Source organism: Lupinus angustifolius, chromosome LG08 (assembly GCF_001865875.1).
Source record: "Lupinus angustifolius cultivar Tanjil chromosome LG08, LupAngTanjil_v1.0, whole genome shotgun sequence".
NCBI classification, from domain to species: Eukaryota; Viridiplantae; Streptophyta; class Magnoliopsida; order Fabales; family Fabaceae; genus Lupinus; species Lupinus angustifolius.
In genome coordinates, this window is record NC_032016.1 from 25147296 (window position 1) to 25159215 (window position 11920).

General features: G+C 33.7%; 3 protein-coding genes across 4 annotated transcripts; 1 reads left to right on the forward strand and 2 right to left on the reverse strand.

Annotated features, from left to right (window-relative positions):
* Positions 562-3002, forward strand: LOC109355559 (cinnamoyl-CoA reductase 1-like). The gene is made up of 6 exons (XM_019598778.1): positions 562-714; positions 786-958; positions 1329-1520; positions 1756-1918; positions 2072-2258; positions 2631-3002. Exons 1-6 carry the CDS (start codon positions 594-596, stop codon positions 2773-2775), a joined length of 981 nt encoding a protein of 326 aa, XP_019454323.1. The 5' UTR covers positions 562-593; the 3' UTR covers positions 2776-3002.
* LOC109355556 (myosin-11-like) lies at positions 3554-6750 on the reverse strand. 2 transcript variants are annotated; one of them, XM_019598774.1, is made up of 6 exons: positions 6354-6750; positions 5431-5730; positions 5044-5220; positions 4514-4732; positions 3854-4286; positions 3554-3601 (listed from the first exon to the last, which is right to left on the reverse strand). In XM_019598774.1, exons 1-5 carry the CDS (start codon positions 6621-6623, stop codon positions 3873-3875), a joined length of 1380 nt encoding a protein of 459 aa, XP_019454319.1. In that variant the 5' UTR covers positions 6624-6750; the 3' UTR covers positions 3554-3601; positions 3854-3872. The 2 variants fall into 2 exon arrangements, with proteins under 2 accessions (XP_019454319.1, XP_019454318.1); XM_019598773.1 differs by lacking the exon at positions 3554-3601 and having other exon boundaries at positions 3678-4286; positions 6354-6749.
* LOC109353641 (cyclin-B1-2-like) lies at positions 8721-10498 on the reverse strand. Its single transcript, XM_019595977.1, has 4 exons — positions 10332-10498; positions 9597-9697; positions 9013-9110; positions 8721-8915 (listed from the first exon to the last, which is right to left on the reverse strand). Exons 1-4 carry the CDS (start codon positions 10488-10490, stop codon positions 8815-8817), a joined length of 459 nt encoding a protein of 152 aa, XP_019451522.1. The 5' UTR covers positions 10491-10498; the 3' UTR covers positions 8721-8814.

Below are 11920 nucleotides of genomic sequence, written 5' to 3' on the forward strand. Positions count from 1 at the left end.
TCCAAAATAGATTCAATATAATTATTTTAATAAAATCATAGTTAATTATATCATTTAATTATTTTCTAAATTATGTTTACAATCTTAAATGTTAAAAGATATTAAAGAAATAATATTAACCCCGTTTTTAATTTTTAACTTTTGTTAGTTTCTACCTACTATTATCTTCTAGTAATGATTTTTTTAATAACTTATACTCTAAAAAACATTTCACCATTTAAATTGTGAACAAATTTATGATGACAAATTAATTATGCAAATATATTAAAAAATTAATAGAGATATCTTAATCATTATATTTGATTTTTTATCAATTATACTTTTTATAGTGTACTAATACTAATACTGCCTTGGTCTAGTAGTGTAATGTTTCACTAGATCTCGAAATCGAAAATTCAGTTATTAGAAAAGACATTTATTAAAAGGAATATACACTAATTCTAAAAGACATTAGTTCCTTACTCAACCACGATGCACACCTATTACAAAACTTTTTATAGTGGCATCTAAAATTTCAAAAGTTATGGAATTAAGATCAAAGTTATAGTAGAATTCTTTATTACTGAACCTGAAGGAGGAGAGAGAGAGAGAGGATGAGTAGCGGCGCAGGGACGGTGGTGTGTGTGACCGGAGCTACCGGTTATATAGCTTCATGCCTCATCAATTTTCTCCTTCTCCGTCGTTACACTGTCAGAGCCACCGTTCGTGATCCAAGTACTCTCCTTTTTCTATCACTCTTTTTTTCATTACTTTCACTCTTTTACTTACTTATTTATTTGCTTCAGACAATCTCAAAAAGGTTCAACACTTGCTTAAACTTGATGGTGCAAATGAAAGGTTGCAACTTTATAAAGCAGATCTTCTTCTAGAAGGTTCCTTTGACTCTGTTATTCATGGTTGTCATGGTGTTTTTCACACTGCTTCACCTGTTCCTGCTTCCAATGTTCAAGACCCACAGGTTCATTTTTCTTTTCTTTCATAGTAGCTTCAATGTTTAAGGATTAGAAAATGGAAAGATTAAATTTTGACTTGAAAAATTATGTTTTTTTTTGCATTTGGAAAAGTGTTGGATTTTGTCTTCCAATATTGATTTTCTTCTGTTGTATTTCTTAACCAATGTACCATTGTAATTGGTCCTATATAATACATATTCTGAGATAATCCAACTATCACACTTAGAAAATGCAGTTTGGAGCCTTGAATGCCTATTATAAAATCTGCCAGTCGAGATTTAATAGGCGAAAATATTAACAACTCTTGTTGTCTTTTCGTAGCAGATTATCGGTTTCGTGTTTATTCATTTCGGACAGTTGTTTTCTTTATTTCAGGCTGAATTAATTGATCCAGCATTGAAGGGAACTCTTAATGTTCTTAAATCATGTGCAAAATCGCCATCTGTGAAACGAGTTGTCTTAACATCTTCTATGTGTGCGGTTTTGTACAATGGAAGGCCTCATAGTCCTGAAGTAGTAGTTGATGAAACATGGTTTTCGGATACAGAATTTTGTAGGGAATTGAAGGTTTGTTCCTTTTTTTGTAAAACTTGTTCAGAGAAGCTAATGCAGGCTGAACATGTTATCTGTTGTAGTGTGATTACTGTTGAGAATTGAATTGAATGTTCTCTATCTAAACTACTATAACAGGTGTAAAATAAATAAATAAAAGTAACCATTGTTAACACTACAATGAGTAGATGAAAATGAACTATTGATAATCGTCACTAACTTTATTGTCATTTCCTATTTGAGTTTTCAGTATTTTTATTCGATTTCAAAGACATTGGCTGAGGATGCTGCCTGGAAATTTGCAAAGGAAAACGACATTGACATGGTTTCTATTAACCCAACAATGGTGGAAGGACCTTTCCTACAATCGGAGCTTAACACTAGCGTTTATCGTATTTTAAGCCTAGTAAATGGTAATCTATTTACTTATGAAGTGATTATCCCATACAAAATTTTTATGATATGCATTGCTTGCATCTAAGAGGAGTTTCACATGAGAAACAAATATATTCCAATTTTCCAGTCAGAAAAGAATTGCTGCATTGAAGTTCTTTCGCATGGTGCAGGTGCCCAAACTTTTCCCAATGCTTCTTCTGGGTGGGTCAATGTGAAAGATGTTGCAGAAGCCCATATTAAAGCATATGAGATTCCTTCAGCTAGCGGTAGATACTGTTTGGTTGAGAGAGTGGCACATTACGCAGAGATCGTGAAGATTTTACGTGATCTGTACCCAACAATACAACTTCCAGATAAGTAAGTTTAGTTGTTTGTATAACGACAATAATTCGTATAAAATATATGAATATTCAGTTTGCAATGTTTGTGCCTCAATTCACCAAAACTTAAGTTTTAAGCATAGAATCTCAGTTTGCAATGTCTGTGCCTGTCAAAATTGAAATTGAGTGAATGTGTATAAAACTATATAGCACCGGAGAGGTTCGTGATTGAATTCAAAATCATGGTTGATTTGGTTATGGTTATGGTTACACCAATCCTACATTATATATCATTTGTAAAGAGCACTGTTATTTCTTTTGTATTAAGCATTTTATATTCAATATTTCTCTTTCTCTCTTGATTTTTTCTCATAACATTTTCATCTTCATCTTCTCAACAATGTTACAGGTGTGCAGATGATAAGCCATATATGCCAATATATCAAGTTTCCAAAGAAAAGGCAAAGAGCTTGGGAATTGAATTTACTCCTTTAGAAGTGACCCTCAAAGAGACTGTGGAATGCTTGAAAGAGAAGAACTTTATTAGTTTCTAATTCATAGTATCTTTCTTTGACCAGGAGTGAACATTTATAAGTCATCAATTGTGAAATAAGGCTTGAACTAAATCAAGACTTGTTCCTTTGAGTTTGTCTAGAAGGAATTTTGAAGTCTGAATTATGAGTGTCCTTCTGTAGTTCCATTGTACCCCATGGGGGACAATTTTGAAACCAATTAGTTATTACCATTCTAAAGCATAAATGAAAATGACATTTTCATGGTTTTAAACCGAGGTTGTGGTTGTGGTTGTGGTCGTGATTTTGGACATTGGAGACTTCCGAAACCTTGGCAGATTGTGCAGTGAATATATAGCCATGAATAAAAGGAACAAAAATCAAACAATACAACATATTCCTGTCAACATAAGGCACTCCAGTTTCTCATCTCAAGTTCAGTCTGTAATATGAACAAGGAGCTTAGACTCATCCAAGTACTATTGATTTTGATCATATAAAGCTAGTTATAAAAAAGCAGATGTTGAGGAAATAATGAAGAAGAACGCAAAGGGAAAGCTTTTGTTGAGTAGAAAGGAGAACTAAAAAAGCTGAATCAAGAAGACTAGCATCACTAAAGAGGAGAGAATTTTCATCATCTAAGAGTTAACATAGTGTGTACCGGGTAGGTCCAGACTAAGACAACAAAAGCAACAATGCATAAATATTCAGAAATGGAAACTGAGTGTAGCATGTCCCTTTTGACGATCCCGACATTCATAACGATTCCTTCTACGAAAGATTCATCGGTATGATTGTCACCATAACCAGGTTGCATACCGCCATGCATGACGAGCATTACGGTGCACATATTAATACTACTCCCTCCCTTCTCTGCCATCTTTCTCTTTTGAAGAATTTTCTTCCTTCTATTTAAAAGTTTTTCTATGTATGAAACATCTATTTTATGACTCACATTGTAATATTGCTGCATAATCTCATATTAAGTAGGATGTTACATAGTACATATGACAAATTTCAACAACAAATCTTAAAACATGAAACTCCTAACCCTTTGGCATTTCCACCTTCTCCCCATTATGTTAGGATATGTATATTTATGTTATTAGAACCGATAAGCCTACATTCAAGTGATGAGTTTAGTGAGTTTTCTCAACATCTGAAGAAAGGTAGCAATACAAAGGGAAAACTGTTTTGCCATTCTGCCTCATCGACAATGATGAGTTGTTCCCAATGTCTTGGAACGGCGATCGTTTAGGGGCTAGAAATCGGACGCCTCTAGCAGCATGTGCTGGTCTTCTTTCTGCATTCCTTAGAACCTCATTGCGATTGCTATTTTCTGTAACCTTGCTATTTTCCTTTGAGCAACACACCACTATTCTCTTCTCCAACTCATTCTGTGTGTCCGGGGGAATTGGCGACATTGTAGTTCCCTGTACTGCATTTTTTTCCTTCCTCAAACTTTCAAGTTCACCACTGAGCATGGAGAGTTTCGCTTCAAGCTCCTTCGCTTTACTTTCAGATGAAACAGCTCTTTGTCTCCATTCTTGAACCTGTGAGAAAAACAGAAGATTAACAGTGAAACAAATGTTGAAGAAATCAAATGCACTGACATTTAAGGTGGACTGAAGTTTAGCTCGCATGAGTATAGTGTATAGATACGATCGCTACCAATTTCTTCGTCGCCAAAAATAAAATAATTTAATGGTTTTTATATGACATTTCTTCTTATTGGCTTCTGGAAAAATAGAAAAACTGGAAACATTGCACTCTGACTTACCGCATTGTGTAGGGATTGGATTTGAAATTCAGAATGCACTGCCTGATCTTCCCAAAAATCTCGAGAAGCCTGCAATTCTTCCATCTCTTCCCTCACCTGGCCTAGCATCTCCTGCATTTGAGACCACTGCTCAGTCTCAGCTCTAACCTGCTCTACAATTCTTTGCACGATAGTCTTGCAATGTCCCGAGCATCGGTTTCCTTCATGAGACACTTTTTCCTGCAGAATTTTACGACCATAATTTCGGTAAGAGTTCCTTATCTTAATTTGTTAGCCTAGAAAATGGTGTTTAACATGAAAAGGGTTGACCAAACTGCAAAAACAATTCTGTCTTCAAAGAATTAGTACACTAAAAGGACTTCTTAAGTCAGATACTTAGATTTAATTGAATAATAAGGCATAGCTTCACTGTAGTTTACAGAGAAAACTGTTTATATATAATCAAACATTAACTTACATTGGTTTTGGCTAAACTTTTATAGCCAAATATAAACTACAAATGAGTAAGGAAGCCGAGGCCGAGGACATACCTTTTGCGGTGGTACTCGTATCGAAGATGAATCTTGAAATTCAATTCTCTTGGAGGTAGAAGCAGAACTGGCAAGAGAACTATTAGAAGAAAACAGCAGTGAGTTATACTCTTCCTCCATTCTCTGCAATAATATCCCCTTTGACAATACCTCCATCTTCCTTCTCAGAATATCTACCTATAAATTTAATACGATCCGTGAGAAAGAAACACGAAAATGATAAAAAATACATCAGAACTATTCGATATTTACACTACAAAAAACACCATGCATTATACTGCCAATCAAACAGAACAGCTAAGAAATTTTAAAGGATAAAAGGGTAGTCGAAAGTCGAAAAATGGATTCAGAAGCAACGCAAAACATTTCGGTTCCTTGCGTACTTACGTTTAGTTTTCCACTTGCAACAAGATTATGGTTAAGTGTACTTCTTCTTTTGATTGAGAAGCTTATCTTTTCCATCTCTTGAAACTCCTTCAAGTATATCTCATCTGATGATCCTCCAATCTTCTTTAGCTGTCTCTGCAGAACTGAAACTTGTTTATCAAAATTTCTGTAGTTCCTAGTTGCGTCGGAATCCTTATTTCCCGATCTCCTTTGCAATTTCTGAAGTTTCTCTGTCAATTCATGGATCTCTTCATCCAAAACCATACTAATATCCATTCCTTCACAAATCTTTATTCTTCCCTGAATTCCACTTTACGAGTCAAGGATCATGCAAACATAATAAAGATAAAATGACATATCATTATGAAAATAACAGAATTCGGGCGATTCATAACGCATAGGGAAAAATGGACCACGTGTTAATATACGATTGACTTGGGACAGAGAATGAGACACCGTTGAGGACATGTGATCTCCATCCCCTAAGCACCCCTATCATATATCCGGACAAAGATCACTTGTCCCCAACTCTGTCTCATTCCCTGTCTCAAGCCTATCGCATTTTGTCACATGAATAAAAGAAAAATTCTAAAAACAAAAAGTCATATTTTGATTGAGTTGGGACATGAAACGGGACACCGTTGGGGACAGGTGATCCCGTCCCATATATCCTGGCCTGCACTAATATCAACGCTTTTAAAATTTCTGCCATTCTTCATTAAAAGAAAAATTTGATTTTGGTATACTAAAAGCTTGAAATAGCTACTTTTGATCTTCAATGTTAAGTCTTGACTTGACTAAACCTTACATTAACTAAAAATAAGTAATATTAACAAGTTATACAAATATCTTAAGAGAAAGAGAAGGAGATATTAGCAATTAACCAAAGTCAGTAAGTTTAGGAGAAAGAGAAAGGAACTAACAGAGAGAAGGGTGTTGAGTGCAGAAGTTAGAATCTTCTGAGTCCTAGAACGAGTTCTCTCCAATTTCTTAACAGCAATCTCTTTCTCCATTCTCAACAAGTTACACTCTGCTCTCAACATTTCAGCTTGAAACTTCCATTTTTGTTCCTCCAATGCCAACCCATCATCACTCCTTTCAACTCTCTCCCTCCTCCGGAAGTTGAGGATACGGGGTGTTGGAGGAGGAGGAGGGTGGTGGTGGGATTTGGGTGGTGAAGATGGTGTTGACATAATGGAATGAGTTGAAGAAGAAGAAGGAGAAAGAGATATATAGATAGAAATAGAAGGGTGAAGGAGCCTGGAGAGTAAAGTGGAGAACCATGCAACCTCGTGAAATGTAATAAACACACATTTCAAATCTGTTCTGTTCTTTGCTCTGCTGTATTTATGTGTTTCTGTGCCTTTTTTACAACGTTGGACATTTCTTTTCTTTTGTGTTTTTAGGAATTTCAAATTGTGCTTTGCTATATCCTTCTATTAAATCTTCCTACTAATCGGATAGGAGGATATATCATCTTTCAAATTAAAGTACCTTATTGTGACAAATGTCACCTTATTGTGGATATGAAAATTAGTAGAAAAATATATCATCTTTCAAATTTACTTTCTACATTCTACCTCACCTTCAACCCACACAAAATCATCATTTGTTTTTAAGATTGTTTATTCTTTATTCGGGACGAATCATATATTGACACAACTCAACCATCCACAACTTCTGTTTGTATATATCTACTCAATTATATATTTGTGATAACCACATCTCTATGAGACTTTGACCTAAATATATAATAAATTTGGTTTCAACAACTTATCTGTTGGTCTATTTTCAAATTTATGCAAATGATGATTTATTGATATAACTTGTATATTATTTTGTATATCATTAATCTATAATTTTCTATCATTTATACATACATGTTAATGTTTCACAAAATATATACATATGTATTATTTCATATGTCAATTACACATCGATAATAATAGCATCTATATAATTAGGATAATTAATCACCTAATAATTTATTTCCGATTACTCGTGTACATTTAGTATTATATGTGTACACGTATAAAACGAGAGTAAGTTTGAAATAATGAAAGTAGTGAGCGCATGTCCTGAATGGGGTGAAGCCGTGAGGAATCACGGAGATCACATGTTGTCAATAATGTCTCATTCCATATATCGAATTACATATAAATAAAAAACAAAAAAATATCATTTTAACTAACAAAAGACATAAAATAGGACAACGTTAAAAACATATAATCTCGGTCTGATTGTCACGTATAGTATACTACTCATTTATTCATTAGTTAATTACTCATTAAATAAAACATTAAAACTTATAAAAGTTGTGCGTGCCGTCTAAGCATTTGGATACTCCCTCTGTAATGAGTTATAGTCAAGTGAATTTAATTTGCCCTGAAAAACTGTTTACTATTTTTTTTTTGAATTTAAGCATGTTCTTTTTCTCCCCTATATATGCTAATAACTATGAACTAAGCGACATTTTGAATATGATGCATATTATACATATTGTCCTCATATGTTCACCAAGTTGTAAGATGCCAAATGGATTTACAAACTCCATTTTCCAACAAATTTCAAATTTTAATTCTTTATTGCAACTTTTTGAATTGAAAGATTTTTAAAATGGCCTTGTTGCCCGACATCTGCGGAATGAAACTATGGAGGCCTCATAAACCAGACATTGTGTTGTGTGCAATAATAATAATAGGATGGATAATAATTAAAAAAATGTTTAAAGCACATTCTTGTCATGTATAGTAATGCACTTGCTTGCTCATATTTTATGTGTCCATGTTTTGGGGTGGTTTATGGGTTTTATGTATTTCTTTTGTATAAATTTGTATATTTCCACATACAAATCATATCATGCATTGTTGTTTTGATCATTTACCGGACTTATTTATCTATTGTCTAGCGAATTGACTCTTATTGTCATTGGGCCTCTATGTACACTTTAATATTGTGCTAATATATCATTTTGAGTTATCTTGTATGACACTCATGGAAGATAGGAATGTCTCCATGTTTGGAAGTCATGAGGTAAAGGAATCAAGGACGGGGTGGAAGAGGATTTTATTTTTCTCGGTACCACAATTTATAATTTGGGTCCAGCACTGGGATACTGGACTCTCCCGTACTAGAAAGGAGCCCAGCCCAACGAGTTGAACACGAAGGAGATGGGGAAAGTGGAAAAAACGAGCACTTCGATTAGAATGGGAGACATGCTGGATTAACAACAGCTGCTCAACTCAAATGCTTCATAAACATATGTGTTCAATAAGGAACTTAACATTTTCAGCATCCAAAACATAGGCAAACACAAATCTGTTCCTGGACCTTTTCTTCCTAATGAACAATAAGCTGCTTTAATAGTATCATACTGAATTTGAATTACATAACACTGGGATAGACTGGTCCCTTAGATAGACCAAGGCGTACTTCCATCCCATGATGCATGTCCAATGGCCGAAATCCCTCCAATTCTCTCGGATCTGCATTCATGTAAGTACACATAACAACAATGTCCAATGTTAATGAAGCCTAATAAACCCTGCCAACAATACAGGAAGTAAAGGGAAATCCTATTACCATTTAGATAATCCTCAAAACCAAAGTTGTCAAGATCTCCTGTTAAAGCCTCCAAACCAAGCATTGACGATGGAATCGCTCCAGGAGGCCTCTGGAACCTATAAGGAACAGTGGCATGATACATCAACTTAGGTGTGTGTTTGGCATCACAAGCTTATAGCTTATTTCGTAGATTATAGCTTGAGTCAAAAAACTTATAGAGCTGAGATTGTAACTTTTGAGAGCTAGCTTATGTCTAGTAGCTTTTCAAAAGATATGAGTTCTTCCAATAATTCGCGTCTCGTTTTGCACTTCAATTTTTTTTAACAAATTACAATTTTTACCCCAACCAAGTATAATACTACATGATGTTTTAAGTCATTTAATAGATCTCTGCTAGTTGTCCAGCTAGTCTGCCAAATTGCACTCATTCAATCAACTAACTACACATGTATAAGTTTTTAACTACAATCTCATAACCTACGGCTATAAGTTACCATCTCGAAGTTAGTTTTGCTGGGCAGAGCACAAAATCCTTTTTCCCCTTATCGGGACATTAATATAAGAAACGGAGAAGACAAAGATTATTCGATGAAGACTCATACCTAGAAAGTATTTGACTCTCAAGTTCGTGCTTCACAGGAAAAGCGGTTCCATACAAATTGACCAAACATTGCCTTTTCATCGCTTCATCTACCCTCCTTGCCTGACAATATCAAACACAATCACACACTAAGAGAACTGAGATTCACATCAACCCAACCCAACCATCTTTCTGCAACAAAATAAACATGTTTAAAATATTATCGAGTAAATAGCCACTTTGATCCTTGACAATGTAACACCTATCACTTTAGTCCCCGAGAAATTGCATAGACTAAACTGATTCCCTTTCAAGGACTGAAGTGTAATTACTAAATCAATGAGCGACTACACTGTATAGGATCAAACTGACTATATACTCAAATATTATCTCATAAACCTTAATTTCCTCAAGAACCAAACATTAAGAGAACAGTAATAAATCAGAAATTGAAGAATCTGTTTGGTTATATTTTTGGTTTCTCATAAGTATCTTCGCACTAAAGGTAAGCCGGGAACATCCACTGGTATGTGGGGGCTAACTCTCCCAGCAAACATTTTTTTCATCCACAAAACTTAAACCCGAGACCTTGCTTAAGGGAAATCAAACTTGTACCACTTGAACCAACGCCCGTTGATATCTGGTTGGTTATATGGTAATTTATATCGTTTTCCGTCAAATGATAAGCTTTTTAATTCAAAAAAAAACCTAATGAAAAGAGGAACATGAAAAAAACGCAGAGAGAGAGAGAGATTACAGAATGGAGGGAAGATTGAAGAGGGTGAGAGCCAACGATGTCGCTCTTAACACCATGAAGACCGAAACGAAACGCATCGTTTTGAACTCCTCCGATTTCGTGTGATATACTCTTTGATGTTTCCTCCATCTTCGTCTTTCCCTTTCTCAAGTAAAACATTTTTCAATCATTTTCTATTTATTCGTTTATTTTTTTCGTGGAGAACAAGATACACAATTACTTAAAGACTATTTTAATTATCGGATTTTTTTTAACAGTTGCAGTATATTTAATAAAATGATTATCTTCTTTATGTTCCTTAAATATTATTTTAAGATATTTATAAATATTTTAAATATTGAATCCTTGAAGAAATTCTTAACATACTTATTATCATAATTTTAAATATTGAATCTCATACCTTCAATTAAAATCAATAAATAAAGGGTAGGCAGCGTTTTTAAAAGGAGATTTTCCGGAACAAAAAAGGAAGATTTTTTTTAGAATATTTTTAACTATGCAATATTTTATATAAGTGATTTTCAATACTTTGAAAAATTATTCTCAAACTATAAAGTATAAAGAGATTGTGGTAAAAAATAGCAAGTGTGCTATATATTATTACACATTAATAATTTATATATGGTTGATACGTGTCTTTATTTATTTGTATTAATTTTTTGATGAATAATAATATAAATGTTATAATCCTAGTGAATAAAAGTCTTTCCTATATAAATTTATTTCTTTCAAAATATTAATGTTTAACTTAAGATCAATTACAATGGTTAACCAACGTGCGTTTGTTCAAGTTGTACATGTTTGATTCTCCTTTAACAAAAACCCGGGTTTGAGTTTTGTGGATAGAAAAAATGCTCGTTGGGAGAGTTAGCCCCACGTACATGTGGATGTTCCCGGCTCGGACAGGATTGCCTCCAGTGCGAGGATACCTGTGGGAAACCAAAAAAAAAAATTACAATGGTTGTTCTTATAGAAAAAAATATTTTTACTATCTTCTTCACTATATTGTTTTTATTTTGTAATTTTTTGTTTTTAAATAGTAATAATTCTTAGTTGTTCATAGTCAATAGAAAGTGAGGAGATAGATAGATGTTACATGAAAAATGTAGATGTTATGAGAACCAAATAATGACGTTTATCACCATAAGAAAAGAATACATGTTTTATGAAGAATTATAATAAATTATAAAATAATATGTAAGACTAAAAATAAAAAAATTATTTGTTGTAGGAGATGCTCTTGTACATTTTGGGTTTTGAATATAAGACTGTTTCTTTCAACAAATATAGCTCTTCTTTGGAATCAAATTAATAACATTTTGATCATTTTGGAAATTTAGAAAATCTTATATCACTAAATCCACGAGTTGTTAGTTTGTAATCTTGTCATAACTGAGAACATTCATAGGCAGGTAGATTAACTCTTATAGTGAATATTTTTCCATCTACAAAACTTGAATCCAAAACTTTGGTTAAGGATAATCAAGCAGCAGTTATGCATCACTTGAACCAACATCGTCGGTCGGTAATTGGATTTGAATAAGAATAAAATGGTCGAAATTATTAATTAGTAGTCCATGAAGTTTTTG

What these genes read in the sequence shown, in the direction of transcription:
- LOC109353641 (XM_019595977.1), bottom strand. Translation starts at nt 10,490, where the DNA reads ATGTTTTACTTGAGAAAGGGAAAGACGAAGATGGAGGAAACATCAAAG. An exon ending in TTCAATCTTCCCTCCATTCT is followed by an intron (nt 9,698 to 10,331) that starts GTAATCTCTCTC and finishes TGATATTGTCAG; the next exon opens with GCAAGGAGGGTAGATGAAGC. An exon ending in GAGAGTCAAATACTTTCTAG is followed by an intron (nt 9,111 to 9,596) that starts GTATGAGTCTTC and finishes TGTTCCTTATAG; the next exon opens with GTTCCAGAGGCCTCCTGGAG.
- LOC109355559 (XM_019598778.1), top strand. Translation starts at nt 594, where the DNA reads ATGAGTAGCGGCGCAGGGACGGTGGTGTGTGTGACCGGAGCTACCGGT. An exon ending in AGCCACCGTTCGTGATCCAA is followed by an intron (nt 715 to 785) that starts GTACTCTCCTTT and finishes TATTTGCTTCAG; the next exon opens with ACAATCTCAAAAAGGTTCAA. An exon ending in TATTTTAAGCCTAGTAAATG is followed by an intron (nt 1,919 to 2,071) that starts GTAATCTATTTA and finishes CGCATGGTGCAG; the next exon opens with GTGCCCAAACTTTTCCCAAT.
- LOC109355556 (XM_019598774.1), bottom strand. Translation starts at nt 6,623, where the DNA reads ATGTCAACACCATCTTCACCACCCAAATCCCACCACCACCCTCCTCCT. An exon ending in CACTCAACACCCTTCTCTCT is followed by an intron (nt 5,731 to 6,353) that starts GTTAGTTCCTTT and finishes AGTGGAATTCAG; the next exon opens with GGAAGAATAAAGATTTGTGA. An exon ending in TTGCAAGTGGAAAACTAAAC is followed by an intron (nt 5,221 to 5,430) that starts GTAAGTACGCAA and finishes TTAAATTTATAG; the next exon opens with GTAGATATTCTGAGAAGGAA.